We start from the raw sequence: 26,963 nt of genomic DNA on the forward strand, positions 1-26,963 counted from the left end.
CTCAGCTTCTGAATACATTGGCTTGCTGTTCTGACAGTCCAACCCCCACTTTGGAAGGATTTCATAGCTCATAAACTGGCCTGCAACTGAAGGTACCTCCAGACTGTCTCTCTTCTGGATCTGTCTCAGTGCTTCATGTAGCTGTGGTCACGATCCTGTTCACACTCACACTTCAGGTCTCCAGATGCTCAGCCCCCCACAGGTCAGCAGCAGCAGGAAGTTGTGGTAATCAAGAGAAGAGCTGAACAAGATTTCAGCAAGTGTTGTTAGCAGTACACTCGAGGAAGGAAGTGTGGATTTTGGAGTTGTCAAAAAGGAAGCATTGCAAGAACTTGGCAATCCCTCAACACACCACCCTTTCTCTCCTTATTCCCGGAGTGCCATTAGAAAACATTCAGATTCAATCTCCAGTTAGATAATGGTTGCCACCCGCCCAGAGCCTCAAGGGAGGTCTTCCTTAAATCCTGCAGAATTACAGTAATCAGGGGGTGGGGGGAACTCAGAAGAGTCAGTTTTATTCCTGGGAGACCTAGTTCCCCTTGGAACAAATGCCTGCCTGAAATTATATATGTTTTTAGTTAAGAGCCCAACACACTTAAATACTCCCTGCAGTGAGCAGATGCTGAAATCTATTTTTTAAAAAGCTGACAAAAAATGGTTAGAAGAAACCTCACCAGACTTTAATAGCTGTTATTAATAAAATAACAAATTCTTTTAATTGGCAGATATCTCATTGCAGGAGGCCCCTTCAGAAAGCAGTCCCTACTGTAACATCCTTCACATAGCATTCAGGCCTTGAGAGCATTCCGATCCCACCCCAGACACATGACACATGAGCTTGGAATTCTGCAAACAAATGTCCATGGGATTTGCCTGATGAGCATGACCTGCTCTACTGCTTTTGAGAGTGGTAGGATCATGTATATGCAGTGAATCACTCGTGTGGACATGAAATCTCCCAACCCACAGAGAATCTCATTCATGTGGTACTGGGCAAATCTGCTTCATGACACAAAGGACGTTACTGGTGCCTCTCAACCGAGCCACAGTCATTCATTGCAGTGATGGAATAGTTGACTCAAAAAGGGTCGAAAGTCAGTTGGCCCAACCTCCTTCCCAAAGGCAGAACCATCGCTCGAGTAGTCCCATTGCAGGGATGTGGAACCTCTGGCCCATGGGCTGGTGTAGGCCCACAGAGGTGCCACATCTGGTCGGTGGAGCCTCCTTGGATTCCGGCAGGGAGTAGGGCTTGGCCTTGAAGCTCCATCAACTGGAAGAATCCCTGCTGTTATCTCCAAAGTCAGATGGGAGATAACACTGGCAATGTGGACAGGAGGGAGCTCAACCAGTGCTGGGGAAAGCGATCACTCATCCCAGCACTAGTTGAGTCACAGTGCGTCATGGGCAGTGTGCATCATGCAAAGACAAAGGACTCAGTCAGCACGGGGAGGAGGGATCACTCTTCCCAGTGCTGGATGTGTCCTTTGGGGTGGCATGTGCTGCACATAGCCAAGGGACTTGGCTGGACTGAGAAACAAGGCTGCTCCTCAGCACTAGCCAAGTCCGGCATGGGCCAGAGTGCTGACATCGATGGCAGTGGCCATGGCCACAGATGTCTTCCAGCCCCAGAGGGCCTGGGAGGAGCCAGCTGTCTCCACCAAGATATGGTTCTGCACCCCTGCCCTATGGAGAGAGACCCTGGTGGCAGAGCATATGCTTTGCATGCAGAAGGTGCTGGGCCCAGCTCATGGGACTGCCAGTTAAAAGAGAATGAGGTAGAAGAGAAAGATCCACGCATTAAACCCCACCATGTTATTATTGCTGTCAGTCAGAGCAGAGTATATTGGGCTAAATGGACAAAGAGTCTGACCTAGTATAAGGCAGCTTCCTGTGTTCCTCTAAGGATCAACCCAGGTCACTGTGTTCCACAAGTGGAGAGCATGTGCATAGCAAAAAAGGTGCTAAGCATCAAGGTGCTGCAAGTCACTGAAGCAAGGAAGACCAATCTTTTATTAATTAAAATACGCACACCCCTCATTTCAATTGTTTTTCTAACTTCAAGGGTAAAAACACAAGAAGATAAAAAAGAGTCACCGATAACCTCAGAAATGCACCAGAATCACAATCTTTAGAAGTGGCTTCCCAGGTTCCCACTTCCAGGGGGCACTTTCCAACCTCCGCTTGCCTGCCATGGGCACAACCGCTGCTTGCTGAATATTCTGGGAGCATATTCATTTCTAGGGTGTATCTCAAGCTCAGATGATACATTCTTGGGCTTCTCCATTCCCCCACATGGAGTGAGATTGCAGCCAATGTGGTCAGCCCCAGGTTTGAGAAGGTCCATGGGTCAGCATACCAATCACTCGTGTAGGGAGGGATGGGTGGATCACTTACCCCATTCCAGGTGGGGGGGTCCATGAGCGGGGGACGCAATCCATCCCTCCCCCCGGAATCCATCCAGGTCAGCTCCACTCCATGGTGATCCTGCGGAGCCAGCCGCCGGCTCCGCAGCGCTGGCGATACAGCCGGCCACCATTGCCATGCCGTATCGCTGTGCTAAGTCTGGATGCAAATGGTGTCCACTATGCCATTTGCACCCCTGTTTTCACACGATAGGCTACACAAATTATATTTCCATAGGTATTTGCGTAGCCTATCGCGTGAAAAAACAGGGATGTAAATGGCATAGTGGCCAAAAATGCACAGAAGTACATTTTAATCAACAGGACAATATTGCATACATTTCTATGATGTGCACAAGTGATGCATACATTTGGAAAATATGCATGAAAATATGCATGGATTTTCACGCGATAGGCTATGCAAATATCTACGTAAATATAATTTGTGTAGCCTATTGTGTGAAAACAGGGACGCAAATAGCATCCAAGAATCCAGCCCCATTGGGGTCCGTGGCAGAACCCCCTTTCTTTCCTGGCACTCTAGAATGGTTTTTTTAAAGGTCCAGATCATGTTGGTACGGATCTATGAGAAAGTCATTTCAGTTCAATTGTAATCAGGATTCACCCAATATGTGCCTCCCTGACTGAACACAGAGTTGGATGCAATCTGTGGTCAAAGTCTGTACATTTCAGAGCTTGCAATGTGATTTGCAGACCCCCAAAATTGTGTTTGACAGCATGCACATATTTGAAAAATGTGCGTTAAAAAATGTGTACTTTTGAAAAATGCACAGAAGTACGTTTTAATCAATGGGAGAATAACGCATACATTTCTATGATGCACACAATTGATGTGTACATTTGGAAAATATGCATGAAAATATGCACGGATTTTCAAGCAAAAATTAATAAACCAATCTTGCAATCTGATACGGACTCAAATCAGAAGAAGCTGAGATGGAATTCGGAGAACTTTGATGAGCTTGAGCTTTGCTGATTTACACATCCCTAAGTGCTGGTGGCAGTGCTTCTCCTTCACTGCCATTGCCACTTCTGCCATCCTTGCCCAGCTACAGTAGCGCAGACAGAGGCACTTTCCCTCTGTGTCTGGCATAGGGATGTCAGAGAAATCCACTTGGGGGATGGGGTTCAATGTGTTTTCCTAGGCTCAGCCCCCCAGACTTCATTTTGGTTCCCGCTGTAGCGCCTGACTGGATCTGCAGTGAGTCAGGCCAGTTTGTGGATTTTGGGGGATTTTGTGAATTGGGGAAGATTCTGCCATTGCACAAATTTCTTAGCAATTTGTGCAAATTATGGACAAGTTTGTGCAAATTATGCAAAACACGGCCGAATTTGGATAATTTGTGCAACTTCGGCCATAATTTAGGCCAATTGCTCAGAAATATGTGCAAATTGCAGAACTTTCCGGGGGGGGGAGCACAAAAATGTTCCTGGGGTTCTGGGAGCAGCCCGCAGCTTGGCTGGCTTGCAGATGAAAAGCAAGTTGTTCATGCCACAGAACTCCATCGAGCCAAAAAAAGAACCAGATTTCCCAGCAATGGACATCCCTATTCTGGCATGGCTGGGCACAGCATTGCTGCTGCCCACTTCTTCCTTCTTGTAAATGCTGCTGGGTCCCACCCTGATGTACACATCAGAGGTGTGGCCCTGAAGTATTGAAGAGAAGAAAAAGGATTGCTCACTGCAGTGGCTATCACTGCCTTGCCTAGCCCTTCTCCACACTGCTAGTGATTTTTTTTTTTTTTAATAAAGAAGCTATGTCAACCCCAATGGACCCCTGGGGATGACGGGCCCTGGCATTTGCCTGATCATGCCAGGTGATGATGCCAGGCCTGGTGGCCAATATCATGCCCAATATTCTTTGGCAGCTGGGAAGTGGGAGGGCAAACTCTCTTTGGGGGAAGGTGGTCCACCATTACTGATTCAACTGGGCAACTTTTGCTGCTGTTGTTTATTCGGTCAGTCACTTCCGACTCTTCGTGACTTCATGGACCAGCCCACGCCAGAGCTTCCTGTCGGCCATCGCCACCCCCAGCTCCCCCAAGGTCGAGTCCGTCACCTCCAGAATATCATCCATCCATCTTGCCCTTGGTCGGCCCCTCTTCCTTTTGCCTTCCACTTTCCCTAGCATCAGCATCTTCTCCAGGGTATCCTGTCTTCTCATGATGTGGCCAAAGTACTTCAGTGTTGCCTTTAATATCATTCCCTCAAGTGAGCAGCCTGGCTTTATTTCCTGGAGTATGGACTGGTTTGATCTTCTTGCAGTCCAAGGCGCTCTCAGAATTTTCCTCCAGCACCACAGTTCAAAAGCATCTATCTTCCTTCGCTCAGCCTTCCTTATGGTCCAGCTCTCGCAGCCATAGGTTACTACGGGGAATACCATTGCTTAACTATGCGGACCTTTGCTGTCAGTGTGATATCTCTGCTCTTAACTATTTTATCAAGAATAGCTTGATAAAATAACTGTTGCTAAGTTATTGCAATAACTTTTGCTAAGCTTCTCTAAACAAATAAGACCTTCTCCACAACCACTGGGTATGTCAGAAGGTATCAACCTGACACTTTCCTTGGATTCTCTTTGCTCTACAGTTTACCTTTCCCTATCCCATTAAAATAGGAGAGTTGGTCTGCCACTAGAACAGGGGATGGCTTATGGGGACCATTGCTATGTTTTACTGAGGGATCAGGGAAAAATGTGTTTGGTTCACACTTGAATGTGAATTTCCCTAACTTTGCACTTTTGAACCTATAGGCAAACCAAAATTCAATTATCCTTTGAAATTCACACTTCTTTGAATTTCGCAATGGAGTTCTCCCATCAAAGCATGTCCATAAACATGTGTATATTAGGGCAAACTGCACACAAAAATGTGTACTTTTGTGAAAATAACGTTAAAAATCCATATTAGGAAAATTTCTTGCAAAGAACATGTGTATGTTAGGCAAAACTTCATACACAAATGTGTGTGCTGGGAGAAATGCACACAAAAATGCATATGAATTTTCTTGTGAATTGTTTTTTTTTTTTTAAATTCTCAAAGTTCTGAAAGAACTTGGAGAAATGAGAAACTGTGAGAAGCTGAAATTGATATATTCATCCATCCCTAGTTTTACAAGAACTCCGAGATCCACCAACTGGAGCCAGGTGCAAAATATAATATACACTTAGAATGAATGGTGCCTATGTACTTTTTAGATAAATGAATCAATACAGGAATGGGAGAATGAAGTGACAATGGAGGTACACACAGAGTGGTGTGTGAGTGCTTTAAGAAAGTACTGGTGAAAGAAAAGATTCTTGAAGAATCATCTGAAGGTGAAAGGAAGGCTGATGAACAGATAAACGTCCATGAACGGGAAGAAACACGGCAACCAGGCTTAGAGACAAGAGTCTCTGGAAGAAGGAGGACATTAAGAAGTGGTTCTTCAAATTGCTGTCCTTGATATGTTACCACTGGCAGTTGTCTCATATTTAAAGATGCACCACCAATCTTTCATTGGCCTGACAAAGCCTCATCTGCTCAGTATAAGACTGAGATCCTAAGCACACATGCTTCTAAGTAGGTCCTACTTGAATCCATGGGACATACTTCCTGGTAAGTACCCAGATGCAAGTGTTCGTGTTATTGTAGACGACATCTCACGTTTTAAAAATTTAAAGGAGTTCATGCATTGAGCAGGGGGCTGGACTCGATGGTTTTATAGGCCCCTTCCAACCCTACTATGATTCTATGATTCAGTTCTCCTATCCATCCAATATGCATGGAAATCATCGGAGCATATCTCCAATGGAGCATATCTCAGCCAATCAGAGGGAGAAGGAAGGATGTCACAACATACAAGGAAGGAAGTGACTAACCTCAGGAGAGAAATTAACAAAGCAGAATTGAGGTAGCTGTATTCCTCTTGAAAAAATGCATTAGACTATGCCAGGTGTTTTATGAATAGAATCTACTACCTACAGTATGTGTATATAAATATCTATTCATGTATTAAGGCTATCAAGGTTCCCTTTGAAGAGAGGAATAAAACTAATGCTCATTCAGAGCCGACAGTATTGAAATTCCAAGCGGCAGTTATACATCTTTTAAAAAGAAAAAGAAAAATGTGATCAAAAGAAAGAGAGAGAGGGAGAGTGGGCGAGATGCATTTTCTGATATTCATGAAAAGCAATAACGCTAGCATGACCTTGCTTTCAAGTAGCCACTCTGTGAAATACCGGCAGAAGTAGCTAGGATGCCAATTGGTAGGCGGGCTCCGGTTGTCACTCGTTGCTGTCCTTGAAAGAATAGGATTTTTTTTTTCTAATTCCATTGATTCCCTGAGGTTTGTAGCCAAGGTATATCAGCTCTACATCAAAGAGCTCTGACAGGAAGTTTCACCCATCGGCCGCCTGCAGTATATTAAACCACACACAGCTAGTGTACCCACACACACTGTTATGCTAGGCTAATGCGCTGGGATTTTACTGCCAGCCAGACAAGCATAGGGGGAAGGCTCAGACCCCATTCTCCCATTCTTAACTGTAATGGGAATCGCTACCGAATTTCACATAAAGCAACATTTTGCAATGCATTTGGGACTTCCTGCTTGAAAGGAATGTCCACGATCTTGAGAAAAGCAAAGCCCATTTTGATAAGTTGAGCAAAATTGCTCAGAGGATTTGACACACCTTCCTCCCTGGAACCCAGAGCATACAATAAAGTAGGTTGTTGATCGAGCTGTGATCTGGTGGATCGTAAGCTCACAGAGTTTCATTCAGTGATTAGTTCCAGAAGGATACATTTGTGTGAACGCAATGAACTCATTAGGGTGGTTGTATTTCTATGAACACAAAATGCATTCATGGCTTTTGTGGGCCTCGAAGGTGGAAGAATGAGAATTTTCAGTTCAGTTTTGATAAGGATTTATCAACATGCACAAAGTTCTCCATACCCGGGACAAAAAGAACTTGAGATTTAAAACAATTCTAATGTGGGAGAACCTGACGGGCACAGACCCTTGAGTGCTTGCTCAGCTCTTAAAAATCTGGCTTTGAATCCTTGTGTATTCAGCCATATTAGTGTTGAATGAGGTTGCTACCTCTTTCTTTCTGACAGGCTCCTCAGCGTTAAAAGCTGGATGGTGGGCATGTACAAGACAGTCCTCTCCCCACGCGAATAGTCATACCTATTGGATTTGGCTAGTTCAATTGGGTGAGAATTTTGTTTCAGTTCAGTTTTGATAAAAATCTACCGGGATGTGCAAATTTCTTCATAAATAGGACAGAAAGAACTTGAGATGTTACTACTACCACGCATGTGGGATAAAGTGAAACTGACAGATTTATCCATCCCTAGACTCTGAGCTAATGATGGCTAAGCTCCCCTCAGCTTGCCTTATAATTTATTTCATTGTTCTAAACTCTCTTGGAGAATTCTCGGAAAGTGTGGGCTTTTCAGAAGCTTTCCCAAGGAAGTGTGGACCTTTTTGAGCAAAGGCAGAGTGCTGGGTCCGTGACAAGGCACATGATAGTTTGCATGAATAAGGACCTGGGTTCAGTCTCTAAGAGGGAAGCTAGAGGAATACAGTCTTAGCAAATTTGCATCTGAAATGTCCTGATCTGTACCTCTCAGACTAATGTGTGCATTGGAACTTAGCGATCTAAGAGATTTTGCACTTCTACAAAAGTCGTGAGACAGTTCTCTGCAGTTTGAATGAATCAACATCGGTATTCATAGACAATGAGAGGCTTTTACCCTTAAATGTGGCCTAAGCATCATTTTAAATAAATACAATGAAATAAAATATGTATTTTGAGGGGAAATACACATTTAAATATGGATTTTGGGAATAAATAGGGATTTTAATGCATATTTCAATATTATTTTGAGGTTTGTTTGTTTTTTTTAAATCAGGTCAAGGTGGAAACAGAACTATCCAAGGGCAAAAACATCCAAAGGTGACATGGAGCAGAGAGAGGCTGATCTGTCCACCTCTAATCTCTAGCACCTCTAGTTAAAATAACTCCAATGACAAGAATGGAGAAGCTCTGTCTAACACTGTGGAAAGCCACTGCCTGTTGCAGTAGACAATACTAGCCTAGATGGACCAGTGTTCTGATTTGGTAGAAGATAGCTTCATACTTGCCTGGGCCTTAAGACAGAGGCTCAGCTTGTGGCCCTGCCTTTAAGTGTGATTAGATCAGTGGGCAGTAGAGCCTTTTCAACAGAGCCTTTTCAACAGTGGCCCCATATTTGTAAAACTCTGTATTTGTGTGCAGTTGGCCCCTTTAGTGCTGGTTTTAAACAGGTCTTGATAACCCATTTATTCCATCTGCTTTTAATGAAGATTCTGGGCTGAACTGAATAGTTGATATTGTTGCTGCTTTTAAAATTTTGGTTTTAAATTGTTCTCTTCAGCATTCAAATTATATGAATTTAATTCATATTAAATTCCCATCTGTCAGGGATGCTCTGACTTGGATTCCTGCACTGAGCAGGGGGTTGGACTTGACGGTCTTATAGGCCCCTTCCAACCCTACTATTTTATGATTCTGTCAACACAGTGCTGGCCTTTCGCAAGGTTTTAATGGCTGTTTTAATTGGATTGTATTTTATTGCAATTATGTATTATTATTTCCATGTAAGCCACCTTGAGAGCTCTTTGCCATATTTAAAAGGAATTTTAAAAATTAAATAAATAAGCTCAGCTAGAAAGCAAGGAGCAAAACAGAGGAAAAGAATGCCACTGGGAAAGTGAGAATGTTTCTGTGTAGCTGTGCTGTAATGCCACCAGAACATGACAATTTTGTTTAGTTCAGTCAAAATACCCAGAAAGACAGAGCAGCTTAGGAAAGGGATATTTGGAGTTCTGGATAGAAGTGCTTATTTGGAGCACTGGATAGAAGATGTGTGAGGTCTTATCCAACATGAAAACATTGCTGAGAGCAGAGATGCATTTTCTGAGCATCCCCAAATATCTGGGGAACATAAGAATTGCCTTGATGAATCTAGGGATGCTCACGGGTTTGATTCAGCCTGCATTTTTAAGTGAACTGACATGATTTGCACTTCCCAAACTGGTACATGGGTTGGAACACAATTATCCTTTGGGGGCAGGGTGGGGGAGTTGCACATTGTCAAATTTTGTGAGACAGTGTTCATAACAAAATGTTTACAAACATCGAATAAAATGCATACCCAACCCATATTTTAGGGTCAACTGCATGCAAATGTGCATTTTGTGTGTGTGTGTGTGGGGGGGAAGAGTTCAAAATGCAACTTTGTGTGTGTGCTTCAAACCTGTTTGCAGATTGATGCAGAAATGGGATGCCACAGGCTTCGGAAGGGAAGCATGTGAAACTGACATTTACTGGAAAGAGAGTTGATCCGTCCATTCCTAGCAGGATCACACTATTTCCAACACTTACCTGCCAGATGGAAACACACTCACAAATAGGGCTTGAAAGCAATGTCTTCTCTCCATTGTTTGTCCCTAGCATGTGTTATTCCAAGGTAGATTGCTTCTGTACATGGAGGATCCAGTACAGTTCGTAGCTAATTGCCCCTCGAGAGAACTTATACTCGGTGAACTTGTCTAAAGTCCTTTTTATTCTATCCAAGCACCGGTCCCTCATGGCAGCAAATTCCATGTTTGTGAATTGTGGGAAGAAATGGTCCCTTTTCTCAGTCTAGGGAATGAGTAGTCAAACTGCCCTAGTCCCCTGGTGGTACAGCTGTGACTATATTGATAGCAACCCCTTTTCTAAGGGAAGGAAAATGGTATTTTCAGAAGGAAATACTTTGCTTGCCAAGGATAATTCAGCGGCTTCACAATTTCCTCCAAAGGTAGACAGTGCTACTGCGGGAATGGTTATTACCTGCACTCTCTCTTTTTGTGTGAATGGTTGGCATTTGGTGCTTTAGGAAGGCAGCAACTGCTTTGTGTAAAGAGAGACAGAGAAAATAATAAGTCAGCAGCTTGAAAGGAGCTTTAAATATCTCCAACCTGGTGTTTGTTCATGGGATTTGAGTTGGGCTGAGCTGATGTTGATCCCTTTGTGACCAGACAGCAGTGCGTGCTTTACTGCTTAGCGCTCCAGCTGCATTCAAGAGATAGTCTAACTGACAGGATGCCTATGACAGATTCCCATTACATAGGGTAACATGTGGAGGTCAGGATTAGGACTAACACCTGTTTGACGTTCTAATACAATCTTCTTTTTTTGCCACAAAGTGCCTGAGGTGCTCCGTCAACATGATGATGAAAACACTAAAATGTTAGCTAGAAGTTGCATTCTGGGTGTATTCTGAAATAGGGCTGAATTACTACAGCTGAGCCAAAACTCTTCACTGTTTATTGCCCCCCCCCCCCGCTTTTGACGATTTTGGGGGGAAACCCTGAAAAACTGATTACCAATGGCATATATCAACCTCTCTTGCTTTTCTCAGTTGGCTTTGCTTGCCCTTGGCGATGTCATCACATAACCACATGGTATACTGATGTTACCTCATTCACCAAAGGATCCCTCACTGGCTAGGACCACCCACATGACCAGTCCAGGAAGTATTGCACTTATACTCCGTTGGGCTTACTTTCCTTCAGAGATATCATCATGTCGTGAATTCTGATTGTCTACACAGTGGTCCTATTAATTATCTGACTTTGGACTGCCTCTTCAGTCTGTTCTCAGACTACCTGTCCCTACTTGACTGCTTCCCAGGTTATTACTTGGACTGTCTGCTTGGATGATTAAACCTGCTTACCTCCATATTGCTGCCTCTGACAGATTAGTCATAGTCAATTGATTTATATACCACATGTTCCATAAATATATGGCACTCAAAGTGGTTCACAGAAAACAGAATATGAATAATAGAATAGCACAATAGATTGTAACACCTATATCGGCTAGAAAATACGTTGGATTTCAAGAGGACGGTAGCCCTATTCAGGTGATTGAAACTGTTTCCATGGAGGGGCTGTGGAGTGGTGCATGCTGGCTTGGATCCCTCCACCCCAAACCTTCCTGCATTGAGCGGGAAGGTCTGCCAGGAAATTATAAGCACATTGGACTTAAAGTCCTCTGCACAATCGGGAATCCCACACATTTACCCAAACACGCTTACAGTCTTGCTTCATGCTTTGCTTTTTCTGTCCTACATATACAAAAAAAGTGTCCGAGAGGAGTTCAAATGTGTTTTTAGTGTCATGGGAGGGAACTCCTTTACTCTGGGAAGTCAGGAGATATCAGGCCTTGGGTGTGATATATAAAGCAGTCTTGCTGACCAGGATCTAAATGAGGCCTGTATTAGGTGCTCGGAACTGACTTTTTATTGGGGGGGGGGGTAATCAATGTGAGTTGATTGGACTACAGGGAGATAACTTTTGCCAGTATGTATTTCATTTTTATCCTACCCTTCAACCTAAGGAGCTCAGGATTTCATGAAGTGGTTTGTTCCAATCAATCACCTCGATATCCTACACATAGCATTTTGCTGCATGTGTTGACCAGGCCAAAGGGGGAGCCACATCATGGGTACACAGGACTAGCCTATACCTATTTCCAGGTAAAACACCCAACCAAACAAAAAAAGTGATAGGCTACGTAAAGATTTACGTAGCCTATCATGGCTAGATTTTAAAAAAACACCGTGATAGGCTATGTAAACATCTATCACGGCTGACTTTAAAAAACAAAACAAAAAGGAGCATACGCGAATGGCGGCGGCCATGGCCGCCGCCACTTGCGTTCCTTATTTTGGCACGTCTTAGTCTACGTAAACATTTACGTAGACCAAGACAGTGAAAATAAGGGGAACGCAAATAGTGTAGTGTCTACGCTATTTATGTTCTCCTTATTTTCGCTGTCTTAGTCTACGTAAATGTTTATGTAGACTAAGATGTGCCAAAATAAGGAATGCAAATGGCGGCGGCCATGGCCGCCGCCATTTGCGTACGCGCGTTGTTGTTGTTTTTTAAATCAGCCGTGATAGGCTATGTAAACATTTACGTAGCTGGCTGACTGCAGGGACGCAAACGGCAGCGGCTACAGCCCCCGCCACTTGCGTCCCTGCTAGCCAGCGGCTGGATGTCTGGCTGCTGGCAGAGCTGGCTGGCGGCTCCGCAGAATCGCTGCGGCGCACAGCCGGCCGGCCAGGATTCTGGGGGGGGGGGAGGAACGGAGCACCTCCCCCCCGGCAAGGGTTCTGGGTGGGGGGAGGGACGGAACGCCTCCCCCCCACCATCAGCATAATCCGCGAAAGGTAAGTGATTTTCGTACATCCCTAATCCCAGCTGAACTGTTTAAAATCTTGCAAGATGATGCTGTCAAGGTGATGCATGCCATAAGCCAGCAAATTTGGAAAACACAAGAATGGCCAACAGATTGGAAAAAATCAATTTATATCCCCATCCCAAAAAAGGGAAGCACCAAAGAATGTTCAAACTATCGAACAGTGGCACTTATTTCACATGCCAGTAAGGTCATGCTCAAGATCTTGCAAGGTAGACTCCAGCAATTCATGGAACGAGAATTGCCAGATGTACAAGCTGGGTTTAGAAAAGGCAGAGGAACTAGAGACCAAATTGCCAATATCCGCTGGATAATGGAGAAAGCCAGGGAGTTTCAGAAAAACATCTATTTCTGTTTTATTGACTATTCTAAAGCCTTTGACTGTGTGGATCATCACAAATTGTGGCAAGTTCTTGGTGGTATGGGGATACCAAGTCATCTTGTCTGCCTCCTGAGGAATCTGTATAACAACCAAGTAGCAACGGTAAGAACAGACCACGGAACAACGGACTGGTTTAAGATTGGGAAAGGAGTACGGCAGGGTTGTATACTCTCACCCTACCTATTCAACCTGTATGCAGAACACATCATGCAACGTGCTGGGCTTGATGAAGCCAAGGCTGGAGTTAAAATCGCTGGAAGAAACATTAACCATCTCAGATATGCAGATGATACCACTTTGATGACTGAAAGCGAGGAGGAGCTGAGGAACCTCATGACGAAGGTGAAAGAAGAAAGTGCAAAAGCTGGGTTGCAGTTAAACCTCAAAAAAACCAAGATTATGGCAACTAGCTTGATTGATCACTGGCAAATAGAGGGAGAAAATGTGGAGGCAGTGACAGACTTTGTCTTTCTAGGTGCAAAGATTACTGCAGACGCTGACTGCAGCCAGGAAATCAGAAGACGTTTACTTCTTGGGAGGACAGCAATGACAAATCTTGATAAAATAGTTAAGAGCAGAGACATCACACTGACAGCAAAGGTCCGCATAGTGAAAGCAATGGTATTCCCCATAGTAACCTATGGCTGTGACAGCTGGACCATAAGGAAGGCTGAGCAAAGGAAGATAGATGCTTTTGAACTGTGGTGCTGGAGGAAAATTCTGAGAGTGCCTTGGACTGCAAGAAGATCAAACCAGTCCATACTCCAGGAAATAAAGCCAGGCTGCTCACTTGAGGGAATGATATTAAAGGCAACACTGAAGTACTTTGGCCACATCATGAGAAGACAGGATACCCTGGAGAAGATGCTGATGCTAGGGAAAGTGGAAGGCAAAAGGAAGAGGGGCCGACCAAGGGCAAGATGGATGGATGATATTCTGGAGGTGACGGACTCGACCTTGGGGGAGCTGGGGGTGGTGACGGCTGACAGGAAGCTCTGGCGTGGGCTGGTCCATGAAGTCACAAAGAGTCAGAAGTGACTGACCGAATAAAACAACAAAAACCATTCAGGAAGTACAGCCAGTGGCATATACACACCCCCATTGTTGGTGGCTCATAAGTAATGGAACGAATGGCTGACAAGCAGCTGCATGGCCAGGGGTGGCCTGTTTCCTGGGTACCCCATGACCAGTCAAGCAGATAAAAGGCCTGGAGGTGGTTCTGAGTATTACATTTGCATTTGGTAGCTGTTCACTGGAACTCCCAACATGAGGTCCAAAGAGGTGTCGATGCGAGTGACAGAGGCCATCATTAGGCTGAGGAAACAACATAAACCCATCAGAGAGATAGCAAAAACAGTGGGAGTGGCCAATACAACAGTTTGGAACATCTTGAAAAAGAATGAATTAACTGGCAAGCTCAGCAACAGCAAAAGGCCGGGAAGACCATGGAAGACAACTAAAGGGGATGATAGCAGAATTCTGCTCATGGTGAAGAGGAACCCTTTCACAACATCTAGCCAGGTCAAGAATGCTCTTGAGGAGGTAGGCATGTCATTGTCAACACATCTACAGTCAAGGGATGGCTTTATGAATGTAAATACAGAGGCTTGACAACAAGGTGCAAACCACTGGTAACGCTCAAGAACCAAAAGACCAGATTAGCCTTTGCCAGCAAACACCTACAAAAGCCTGCCCAGTTCTGGAATAAGTTTGTTCGGACTGATGAAACCAAGATTAACTTGTACCAGAATTATGGGAAGAGAAAAGTATGGAGAAGGAAAGGAATAGCTCATGATCCAAAACATACCACATCATCTGTCAAACATGGTGGAGGCAGTGTTATGGCATGGGCATGTATGGCTGCCAATGGAACCGTGTCACTGGTGTTTATTGATGACCTGACTGCTGAGAAAAGCAGCAGGATGAATTCTGAAGTATAGGGCTATACTTTCTGCTCAGATTCAGCCGAAAGCTGCCAAACTGATAGGACACCGCTTCATATTGCAGATGGATAATGACCCAAAACATACAGCAAAAGCTACCCAAGAGTTTCTGAAGGCAAAAAAATGGGATGTTCTTCAATGACCAAGTCAGTCACCTGATCTCAACCCAATAGAGCATGCTTTTCACTTACTGAAGACATGACTGAAGGCAGAAAGACCCACAAACAAGCAGCAGCTGAAGGCAGCTGCAGTAAAGGCCTGGCAAGGCATCTCGAGGGAGAAAACTCAGCATTTGGTCATGTCCGTAGGTTCCAGACTTCAGGCAGTCATTGACTGCAAAGGATTTTCATCCAGCTATTAAAGGCGATCCTTAAGTTTGAAATGATGTTGGTTTGTTCCATTACTTATGAGCCACCAACGATGGGCGTGTGTGTATGTCACTGGCCTTACTACCTGAATGGTTAGTGCCCCACTTTTGTCAAACCCCTTGAATTACAGAGCTGAAAGTCCTGACTTCGCTCCCAACTGGGTGTGTTTCCTTTCAACTTCAGTGTGGTGGTGTACAGAGGCCAACTGCCAAAACAGTTTTCCTTGTTCCAATATTTCTGGCCCTGACTGTATATTGCCAAATAGCGTTCAAATTTATTTAAATGATCACTATTTAGCAATATAAATGGCAGGCATGCCCTCCCAATCCATACTGGGACCTCAGTGGAGGTGGGGAGGGAAGGCTAAAGGGCCCTTACCCTCCCTCCACCATGCTAGGGTGCCAGTCCAGATCAAGGCCCCTGTGCTGATTCAAGAATAAAATGAAAAGGATACAGCTGGCTAGAGACATCTTTCAAGTAAGGTGTGCTTTGGGTCCCAGCTGGTGGTCATTACTACATCTTGAGGTATGTCCTGATTCAGGTACTGTCACAACAGAGAGGCTAGACACCAGCAAAGATCAGTACCAAGAGCAAGATCCAAAGATGTTTCAAGCACATGGGATCCCACAGACAGCAAGAGAACCAGGGAATGTGTGTCTGGGAGATGGAGAACAGACATTATTCTAGCAACTCTGTCTGGAACTGAAGGCTTTTAAGCCGGAGCATTCAAAGCCCCATCCAGCCATTAGAGTCATCAGGAAGGTCTTAGGAGAGCCTTACTCATGAGTATCCTTTTACTCTGGAGGAGTCTTATTCATAAGGCAGGCACTTTGTCTGGTGGCTGACCTAGCCTGCCCCTTTAGACACCTGTGCTCCTTTGGACTTGGTTGCTGCCTCCGAATCAGAAAAGAGACACTGCACATCTTGAGGGGGTTCTAGTACCATCTCTCCTGAGGACCCAGGATCCATCTGAGCTGCCTCATGGACCTGAGAGGTAGGCAGATGCTCCAAGACGTTCATCTTTAGGCTGTCTCCTGAAGAGGATTGCTCTAGAGGAGACATGGCATGGGTAGCGAACTATGTGCTGTGTGAAGGAGTACTTCAATGCTTTCCCAGCTTTTCTAGCTCCCAGCTTCCAGTTCAAGCCACTGACCTCAAGGTCCCTGCCATGGAGACGACGTCCTCTCAGATTTCAAGTTCAAGGAGAATGAACTATGGTGGTTCTGACACAGACCTCCAAATGTAGAATATTCATTATATAACAAAGATTAGGAGCCTTCCCTCTCCATTCTAATCTAGCACATGTCTACCCTGCCTATTTGAAAAGGAAATATGTTGCAATGGCATCTATATTTTGACCATGAGAAGTAAAAATAAAATAAAGACCCCCCCCAATTCAATAAAACATTTGCAATCGTGACTGTGAGGCAAGCCAATTCATTGGATGCTTAACGCATCCATATGGATGGCACACATTCCGCTATATTAGAGTAAAATGCACATCACTTCCAATAAAGGGAACACATTTACTACTGATGTGCTATAAACCACAATGCGAGGAGGGGGTTATTGCAGCCTTGGGTAATAACAATCCAGTTAGAAGGAGATGCAGCAGCCTCACCATAAAGGAGCCGCTCTCCCGGCCATTATTCTAATGCCCTCAAATGGCGGAGTTCAGTGAATGCTTTTGCAAATTAATTGTGCAGCATATCTATAAATATATTATTAATGCACATAATAATCCATTGACAAGTAATCTCTCTATGTATGTGTATATATTAATGGGTTCCAACTTCAGAGAGGGTATTTTGGGAGGGTTCAGAGAACAGTAATTATAGAAATGAGAGGGGAGGGGGTGTCTCTCTCCAGCAGGGTAACTATTTTATAAGCTTGCAGTGATGCATGGAATGATTGTGGAGTGTCTTCTCTAAGATCTTAGCCCTGCTCATTCTGATCTGGGGCACTTTGAAACTCTGCAAGTAGTGCAGTTGCCCCTGCCTGCAGTGACACAGTGACGGAGATCCAGGAAGTTTAATCAGGGTCAGTAGTGCCAAAGGAAAGCTCAGCAGTTGGCAGCCCAAAGGTAGTTTTAATAAAGAGCTGGATTATCAGTCCAAATTCAAAGCTGAGAACTCCTACTCAACTGTTCGACCAGCACACTGCCCCTTCCATTGAAAGCTTTTAAACCTGAGTCTTCAGATCCCCCACCCAGAGCACAGCTGCAAGCCATCAGAACCACTTGAGGAATGGTCTACTCATGAGTAGAGTCTTGCTCACAAGTATACCTTTACTCTTGAGGAGTCTTTATTCCTCTGGCAGTCACTTGGGAGGGGAAGAGCCAATGGCTATGGGAGGGCTGAGGATCCTGGTCCTCGACACAGACAGCTCCTCCATGATGTTTGGCTCCAGGTCAATGTCTGAAGAGGAGTCCTTCAGAGGGGGCACAGAAGGAATATGCCCACTCCTAAAGCAGGTCACCCCCCCTACCAGGAAGACTAGCTTTCACACAGATGCCTTTCCTCAACTTAGCTGTAATTGATGGGGCACCGTATGTCTCTGCAATGCTTGCTTTAATGTTGCTCCATCGTGATGTAGCCTTGGTCTGAGGGCCATTGTTGGGGGGGGGTAAGATGGTGACCCCCACTGGCCCACCACTCATTGGGCCCATCTGTCCCTGCCCCTCCTCCCACCACTCCTGTCTCGTTGGTTTAACACAGATTGTGACTCTCTGATTACTTAACATATTCTGTATAGCTGCCTTCCCCAACCTGGCACCCTCCAGATGTTTTGGACTTTAGCTCCCATCAACCCCAGCCAGGATGACCAGTGGCCAGTTGTAGTTCAAAACATCTGGAGGGCACCAGGTTGGGGAAAGCTGCCCTGTAGTGCCTTACACACTGCTGGAACCTCGGAGAAGTGTATGTGAGTCCTCCAGCTGGAGCCCCAGAAACAACCATTTTAGTGAAAGTAGTATCTTCACTAAATCCATTAGAGAGAGTCACAGCAACAATGCCCTCCTGCCCCAATAGCTGGAGATCCCAAACAAGGCAGACTTGTGCGTATCATCTGACAAGAACAGCAATCGACACTCGGCAGTGCATCCTATCAGCATTTCCACAGCACCAGAGAGGGACAGGGTGTTTTGGGAGCCTTGCGTGCAGAAAAACCACCGCCCCCAGTTGCCGCCAATCCCTCAGGGCAAAGCAGAGGCAACACTTGAACTCCAAATCACCTTTGGACTTTATTTCACATACTTTCCTCTTCATTCACATCAAAGAACTCAGGTTTGTATTTTTCAAGGCCTACCCTAAAAGGAAAAGACAAGACAAAGGAAGTGAAGGGGGCTGGGGGATGAAGAGAAACAGTTCCTTTTTGCTCAAAGATCAGTTCCCCCCTCCCCGTTCCGTTTCACATAATAATGCTACTGTATATTTAATCATCACCATTGTCATCATCATCATGCTATCATTATTATACATTACTATGCATTATTATATTTATGCTTAGCATTATTATACAGGGCTTTTGAATATTCAAAGCGCTTCAACATTGTTATTTAGTTGTTAGTTAAAATAGTTAAACCTTGGCATTCATCTATTGGCCTCAGCTGTATGACCTCACTTGTGTATTATTTCATCCTTCACTTCTTCCAAGAAGTTCAGGTTCTCCTGCCTCCATCCATTTTTATCTTCACAACAGCCCTGTGAAGTAGGTGATGCTGAAAGAATGATGGGCCCAAGATCACCCAGGAAGCTTTATGGACAAACAGGGATTTTAACCCATTTCTCCCTGCTCCTGCTCTGACATCCTGACTGCTGAACCATCTCTGCTCCTCATAGATCCTCTATACCATATCTCCCATTAAAGACTCTGCTCATGACCTGCTATATTTTGTCAGGCTAGGCCAATAACTCCTTAGGTAATCTCTTAACCACTCCGTGACATCAGCTGCCATGGGTAGGGCCATGGGACCACCTCTTTTCTCTCTCACTTTCTACCACCCTGTCTCCCCCTGCCCCCCCTTTCTCCCTTTGTCCTCCCTGACCAGTGGGGAGCCGCATGGGACACAAATCGCGCCTGCCAGAGGTCTGAACAAATTCCTCATGAAGAGCTTTTGAAAGTAAGCAAAGGGCCACGTGGAATTAGGCGCAGGAAATTGACACTGATATTAGGCTGTCCATCCCTGACCATATGTAAAAACCCTCACATTAAAACTGGTAAATCTTGAAGAGTGCTTAACTTCAGCCAGATCATGGCCACAATTTCTTTGCACTCTTCATTTTCGACTGTTTCAATGGAGAGAGATATTTCCCTCCTAATTTTGTAGAAATGTCTGAAAAAAGCAAAGTGTATGATCATATTTTTTTGAAAAAGACACCAACAGATTAAGAAAAATAATTGCTAATTTGTGTGTGTGTGTGTGTGCATGTGCGTGTGCGTAGATCTCAACCACCTAGTCTTCAGCTCTACAGAAACTAAGTGGAAGTCTGTGTAACTTCATTATGCATATCCCTCCTCTCCCTCCTTCAAAATTTCGTTTGTACATTCCTCAGGGCAAAGAACTGTTTTCTGGCTTATATTTCTCTGCAAAGCACTATGTACACTGATGGTGTACACACACACACACACACCAATAACTGTAGCAACGCTATAGTTCTTTAGAAGCTATAAAGAAAAACTAAACACATTGTAATAACGAGGGAGGGAGAGAGGCAGGCAGGGAGGCAGGGAGGGAAAGAAAGATTGCTTTCTAGCTTTCTAAAGAAATTCTTATTTTTTATGGCTCAACCTAGTGAGGTTTATAAGGAGAAGGGAATTCTTTGGTTCAGTTGTCCATTTGTTACAGACAACAAACAAGGTACACTTTTATTGTTTAGCCTTGAGAAGAGAAGACTGAGGGAAGATAGGGTAGCGCTCTTCAAGTACTTGAAAGGATGTCACAGAGAGGAAGGCCAGGATATCTTCTCCATCATCCCGGAGTGCAGGACATGGAATCATGGGGTCAAGTGACAGGAAGCCAGATTCCGGCTGAACATCAAGAAAAACCTCCTGACTGCTGATCAATACGACAATGGAACCAATTCCCTAGGGAGGTAGTGGGCTGGGCTCTCCCACACTGGAGGCGTTCAAGACAGCCATCTGTCAGGGATGCTCTGACTTGGATTCCTGCATTGAGCAGGGGGTTGGACTTGACAGTCTTATAGGCCCCTTCCAACCCTACTATAGTATGATTCTATGATTATTAGGCAGATCCTCATCTGTCATCTAGGTAGGTTTCCAGTGACCCATCTATAAAATCAGCAACTTGTTCTCCACAGGATGCCATGGCCTGGCACAAAGCCCTGTGCCATTCTCCAGATAGCAATTGTGGCATGAATGCTGTCAACTCTAAGCTGGAGACTCTTGGCCATGAAATGCACGATATTGACAAGGGATCTCCATCCCAGCTACTCACAGCTGCCCACCATTTCAACTTCAATACAGTGTTTGAAACGACTGCACTTCTATTCAGGGTACACTGGCTTTGCTGGTGGAGGTTCCATTTAGCTAGAATCATTTGGGGGCCTTCCCTCCATTTATTTGTCTAACTCTCTGTTCTCCATGAATTGCTCCTAGGCCAAGGGTGGGCAGCTCAGGGGGTTAGTCCTGCAGCCCACTCTCAGTCTGCCGTGACACCACTACATTCAGCAGTGCGATGGTGGCACCCCCCCCCCGCTTGTTTGCTGCTGAATTGCAGTGGCAAATCATCATTACAGAGCTTGAAAACAAGCTAAGGGTATCCTTTTCAGGGCTCTGTAGTGGCTTGCCACTGCCATTTTGTGTCAAACCACAGAGGGGGCTGTAGAAGAGCTGTGGTGTGGTAGTCAGTTTTGAAGGGCAGGCGCTCATCATGGCAGCCCCCATAGCCACGCCCCCATAGCCCCCACGCCCCCATAGCCACGGCCCCAAGGAGAATCCAAAAATTCAGGCAGTGCTCTTGATCCATATCAACAAACCAGTTTTCATCTCCTCCAGGAGCAGGTCTTTTGGAAAGGGAATGGGATGGGTCTTAATTCCCCATTTAAGACCAAGCCATCCCCAAATACAATCATTACAACAGGGAACCATATAGTATTGCTAGGAAAATCTGTGCCCCTTGGACTACTGTGAGGATTTCAGCTAAGCTCAGAGAGACGTCTGAGGGGTGGCGCACGACACCAGCATCCCTGCTAATAAAACAAGTGCCGCTGGCACATGTCCCAGGTAGCCCTGGCTGCGGTGCACTACCCCACTGCACAAGATGATATTTTGCTGCTTCTCTTACGATATTCAGCTTCCTTGTTAGCATTCAGCAGGCCTTGCTCACAGGAACTGTAGCGCTTGCACCCTGCCAAGGGTTATTGTGTGCCCCCCCACACACACATACCCAGCCCTCCCCTTGGGTCCCCATGGCTGAGCTTCCCACCATTGCCCGTGAGTCACAGTGCCCTCCAAGCAGCTCCGCCAGCTCGGAAGCAGCTCCTCTTTGGGGAATCAGGAGAAAACGTGGCTTCCATTCCAATCCCGGCAATTGGGCCTCATATGATAATGGACGCCGAAGATGAGCCATAAACAAAGCCGCAGTGTGGAGTGAATGAGGGGGGAGGTAATTAGCTAAAATGCCAAGAGGGCGGTGGCCGGGGAGGGTGTGACAGGGATAAACAATGCTCATGCTCGCACCCTTCCAAAGCACCTTCCCGAAAGCCAAGGCAGTTGTGATGCCAAGAGAGTTTCACAAATGTGGGGTTTCTTTCTGGAACACTGTGCACGACCCATGTGCTTATTAGCAATCTTTGTAAAGCTGGCCGGTTCGTAGGCAACACACCCTCAAGGAGCACTCAGCAAATTGGCTTGGCTGATTATTATTTTGGGTTCATCCCATTTGACAGACAGCAGGTTATCTCTCCCCGTACCAGGATTCTCTCTCTCTCTGTCTCTCTCTCTCTCTCGGTATGCATAGACTTGCATAGATCAAGTTCTCTCCACACCGCCCCCCCAGCCTTTCTCTATTCCGCTTCATCATCAGGTCAGATCAACCCCCATTTTCAAGGTTTCTGGTGATGATCAGAAGGCAGGAGACAACATTTGCAACATTAAAGAAGGAGCATGGAAGCACAAGGCATAACAGTGCCAGCACACCTAACCTAAGGGGGGCAGTGGAGGAGAAATATCTGCCCACCTCAGCCAGAGGCACCAACCAGCATTAAATCAGCATTGCAAATAAGTTCACAAAAATTACTACCCTGCAGAAATGTGCTCTAGTCTCCTGCCTGCACAGAACGGACATTTTGTTTAAGCTCTGTTTGGATACACATGCAGCACAAGACCAGATGGTAACTCCAACAGTGAAGAATACAAGTCCGGATTTCAGACAAGACAGGATCATGCAGCATATCTCTTACGTTAGTGGAGCTGTAAATTTGGTAGATCAGAGCTGGCTAATGTCCATTCTCTCCAGGGAGTAGTTTGGGAGCCAGAAATGCATTTTGCCACAGACTGCCACCTCTGAATGATCAGACGCGATAATAACCCTGGTCCCACCTTGCAATAATCATATCACTCTTACAGTGCACCTGTGCTCAGGTATCACCACCAAGTCGTCATTACACTCAGAATGCAAATAAGAAAATGTAGTACTATAGGGTGGAATATACCTTTGTTACAACTCTATTTTTTTTCTTTTTCCTTGCAAGTGGAACCGTAGCCAATTCTTTTACCACACCTTGATTGAAATGTGATAGGGTCAACAGGGGCCACATCAAAATGCTTCGGACAATCAGCTGGCCACCCTTGCACTAGATCAGAGGTGCAGAACCTTAGGATGCCCTCCGTGGCACTAATCCAGGCCTTTGGGCTTTCCCAGAATGCCACGCCCCCTTTCCCTGATTGTTTAGTTTCCCAGCTTTTGTGCCATTCCCCCCCACCCCACCAATTCTAAATGGTTGAAATGCCTCTCCTAAAGCTGAGAGTAAAAGCTTTAAGCTCAGCCATGCTGGCTTTTTGGCATTTTGACACCACCCTTTTTGCCTTCCGCCCCGCCCACCAGTGGAATGCAGCCTCTGGGAGCTTCTCAAAAATGGAATTCGGCCCTCCAACTGAAAGAGTTTCTGCACCCCTGCACTAGATCAAACATAGCTTTCTTCCAAAGTGTAGAGATACCAGTCCCTGCTTTAGTAACAAAAAGGAGGCCATTGGGGCAAAGTGATTGTGAAACTTTCTGTCCTGGGCACCTGAGAAACCTTGGCAGCTCAGGCTGGGAGGCATAGTCCACCCAGGGGTGGGAAATCAACATGGCAGTCAACCTTGTTAAGTCAGCATGCAACCCACCCCCTGCCCTCCATCTTAACAAGGCCGTGATTGGTTTCCTGAGCAATTGTCAGCACATACCTGCCTTTTAAAATCAAATAATAATTGAATATGAGCAAGAGCAAGGCGAAGTGAAGGAGATTTAATAAAGAGCATCTTCACTGCAGAGGGAGTTTTGCTTTGGCAGTGACTGTGTTACTAATTGATCCGCGCTATGCCCAAGAGCAGGCCACAGACAACAATTACACACAGCGCTGGGGGCTACAAACAAAGAACGCAACTACCTCCTCGGCTCTCGCTGTCCGCTGGTTTCACTTGGATCGGTCTGTTCATCTGTGAGGAAACACAAGGAGAGAAAGGAAGTGCAGTTAGCAACAGCTTTCACAAACGGTCTGCATGGGCTGACAGCTCAGAGCAACCTCCGCTTAGGGCAGGCTACAGAGAGATACCGAGGGTTGCGTGTATTTCTTCCCTCTGTGACTGCATGCCTTGAGCACGGGGTTTGTCTCCGTTGCATGACTCAAGCTTCTGAAAATCAAAGGGTCTCATTCTTTCGGGTTTGAGAATAAGTCTGAAACCTCATGACCTATGCTAGGTGAAATCCTGGATATTACGGGGGAGCTGAACAAGGACCTCAGTGGCAGAGGCATCGACGCTAGGGTGCTTGCAAAAGCTCCTTCTCTGCCCCCCCGATAGAAATGACTCATATGCATGCAAACATGAATAACATGTGTAGGTTTCAGAAGGCACAACTTCTTTACTGCATCGTCTTCCTGCAAGCCACATAGGCCCTGGATTTCTTCTATTTGTAGTAGAATAACTGGGGGCTGGTTATGAATAACTCGAGGGCAGTTCACCCATCCATTTTTCTCACATGAGCCCCGTGGAGGATATGCACTCATGTGTGAGGGGACAGGACTGTGCATTCAAGTCCTGCCACCAAAGACACCCATTGCATGATGAATGCCCACTGATTCTCCTACACTTGATTACTGGACAGTAGAAAATCAGCAGCCGAGTGCATGAAGTCAAATCCACTGGAAGGCATTTGAGGATGGACAAATCTGTTCAAGTTCAGTTTTCCTTAGTTTCTCATTTTTCCAATCTTAAACTGGGTTTGTCCTGAACTTTAAGAATTGTTCCAATCTTAAGTTTGGTTTCCTCTGAAGTCTTTTTAAAGTTCGCAAGAAAATGCATGCACATTTCTGTGTGCAATTCTCCTAATGAATGCATTTTTGTATGTAATTTTGCCAGGAATTAATCTAAGAGAATGTGTTTTTACCAATATATGCATTTTCCCATGCACTTTTCTCTAATGTCACATTTTAGTTTGTGTTTTTGATTGAGGACCTCCATTGCAAATTCTAAATTGGAGAAGTGTGAATTTCAAAGGATAACTCAGTTTTGGTTGTGTATTGGTTTGAAAGTGCAAAATTAGGTGAGTTTGAATTAAAATGCAAACCAAACAATGTTTCTCCCCCATCCCTAAGTAAAACACAAAGTAGACCCCGTAAGCCTGAAGTCTGCTGTCCCCTGCTGTAGTGGCACATTTTAAAAGCACAAAATTAAAATGCAAACTGAATATATATCTCCACCATCCCTAGTTTGATGTGATAGAAAAGTGACTCTCTGGTATTATACCTGTGATGGCTTTCAATATTTGAACAGGTGGCATATAGATGCCACCTTCAAATTGATACTTATTTGGATATCTGGTCCGCTTTTGTTGAAGGTTATGCATAATTGCTGGAAAGTTGTATTTTCATATATATGCATTCCATATGTATGAATTGCTATGGATATATCCATTTCCACACACACACACAGACACACACACACCCTGGAAATCATCGTCATCGTCATCATCATCATCTGTGATGGCTAGGGATGTGTGAACCCAGCCCTGTCTGGGATCGGTGGGCGCCCTCTGAAGCGCTCCCCTGCTCGAGCCCCCCTGGATCCGCACTGGAGCCCCTATGAGCTTGGCAAGCCACCTGCAGTCACCCCGGCATAATGCCACTAATATCGTACAGATGAAGCTTTCCCTGCCCGAATGTGTGCATATTTAAATATGTGCAGTTTTTTGCGCTCCCTTTTTTTCGTAAAAAACCCAAGTCAGCAAAATGGCGGGTGCTCGCTGGACGGGTCTGGGTAAGTGCAGGGAGCATCCAGAATGACATGAGCAGGGGTGAACGAGGCCAGGGTTTCAGTGGGTGCGGTCTGGAGGTGCCAGTGGGATGGAGCCTGACGGAGTCCTGGACCCGGTCTGGCATCCGCGACATCCCTGGTGATGGCCCACCCAGAAGTGCCAGCCCTGACTTGACACTGCACTTGTCAGGTGATGACCATCCATCCCTGGTGAACCAGTCCTGCACAGCCATGACAAATTCACCAGCACTGGCATTTCCCCACTTTTTCAGAGTGTCTGAAATCAGGGAGCTCAGGATGAAGCCATCTTGAGCTGTGAGTCAAGCCTCTTGCCGTTTTTAATACAAGTGTGATTAGAACCACCATCACATTACATCTAAGCACGTTTTTCCCTCTTGAGACATGGCGACGGCGAGAGCTGCTCAGCCCTCCATCATGTTAACCTACTTGTCCGCCACTTTGATAGCTTCTAAATGCTAAATATGTTTGCAGAGCAATTAGAATAAATCTAGATAGTGGTTATGAAATGCTTTCGAAAATGCTACATCCACTAAAGATAATGAACAGAAAGAAAGAAAGAAAGAAAGAAAGAAAGAAAGAAATGACCCTAGCCTTACTGTCTGACAGAGACCAAGAGCGATCCAATTCTGGTGAGCCTACGAAGGGAGGCCACGAGGCTGGAGGGATGCAGTGAGATTTGTGAGCAATGCCGTGATGCACAGCGATAGCCAGCTGGCCGCTCTGCAGTGCAATTTGTCACCAGGTGAAATGCACCTGAATCACCCACCCTGGAATGTGGAGAGGGATCACTCAGCCAAGGGGCATCTGAGCTCCTTCTGTCTGGAAGGGATGTGTTGTTGTTGACCAACCTGATGTTAAATCTGACCTCCCGGAGGCACATCTGCCTGTGAGAACCCTGTTCTGCCACCAAATACACCTCTTGCACTTCAGCCAAGACTACTGGACTGAAATAGTTCTTTCCCAGTGAGCACACAGTAGGGTGTGTGTGATTGATTTGCAGTGATTGTAAGTTAAACTGAATAGGGCCCATTTGGTTCAATTTCCCTTTGTTATGAAATGAATGGGTGCTTCATCCAT

At 45.4% G+C, this 26,963-nt stretch overlaps 1 protein-coding gene across 4 annotated transcripts in view; it reads right to left on the reverse strand.

Annotated features, from left to right (window-relative positions):
* The window catches only part of CELF4 (CUGBP Elav-like family member 4), a 1,119,657-nt gene that overhangs the window by 368,946 nt on the left and 723,748 nt on the right, over positions 1-26,963 (reverse strand). For 3 of the 4 annotated variants that reach the window (XM_084832005.1, XM_084832004.1, XM_084832007.1), the window contains exon 3: positions 24,002-24,050. In XM_084832005.1, coding sequence (XP_084688131.1) covers positions 24,002-24,050 — 49 coding nt within the window. Of the gene's footprint in view, positions 1-23,998; positions 24,051-26,963 lie in introns of all 4 variants that reach the window. The other variant, XM_084832006.1, reaches the window with a different exon arrangement.

This window comes from Heloderma suspectum, chromosome 2 (genome assembly GCF_057233095.1).
Source record: "Heloderma suspectum isolate Gila_16-S chromosome 2, 16-S_ref, whole genome shotgun sequence".
NCBI lineage: Eukaryota > Metazoa > Chordata > Lepidosauria > Squamata > Helodermatidae > Heloderma > Heloderma suspectum.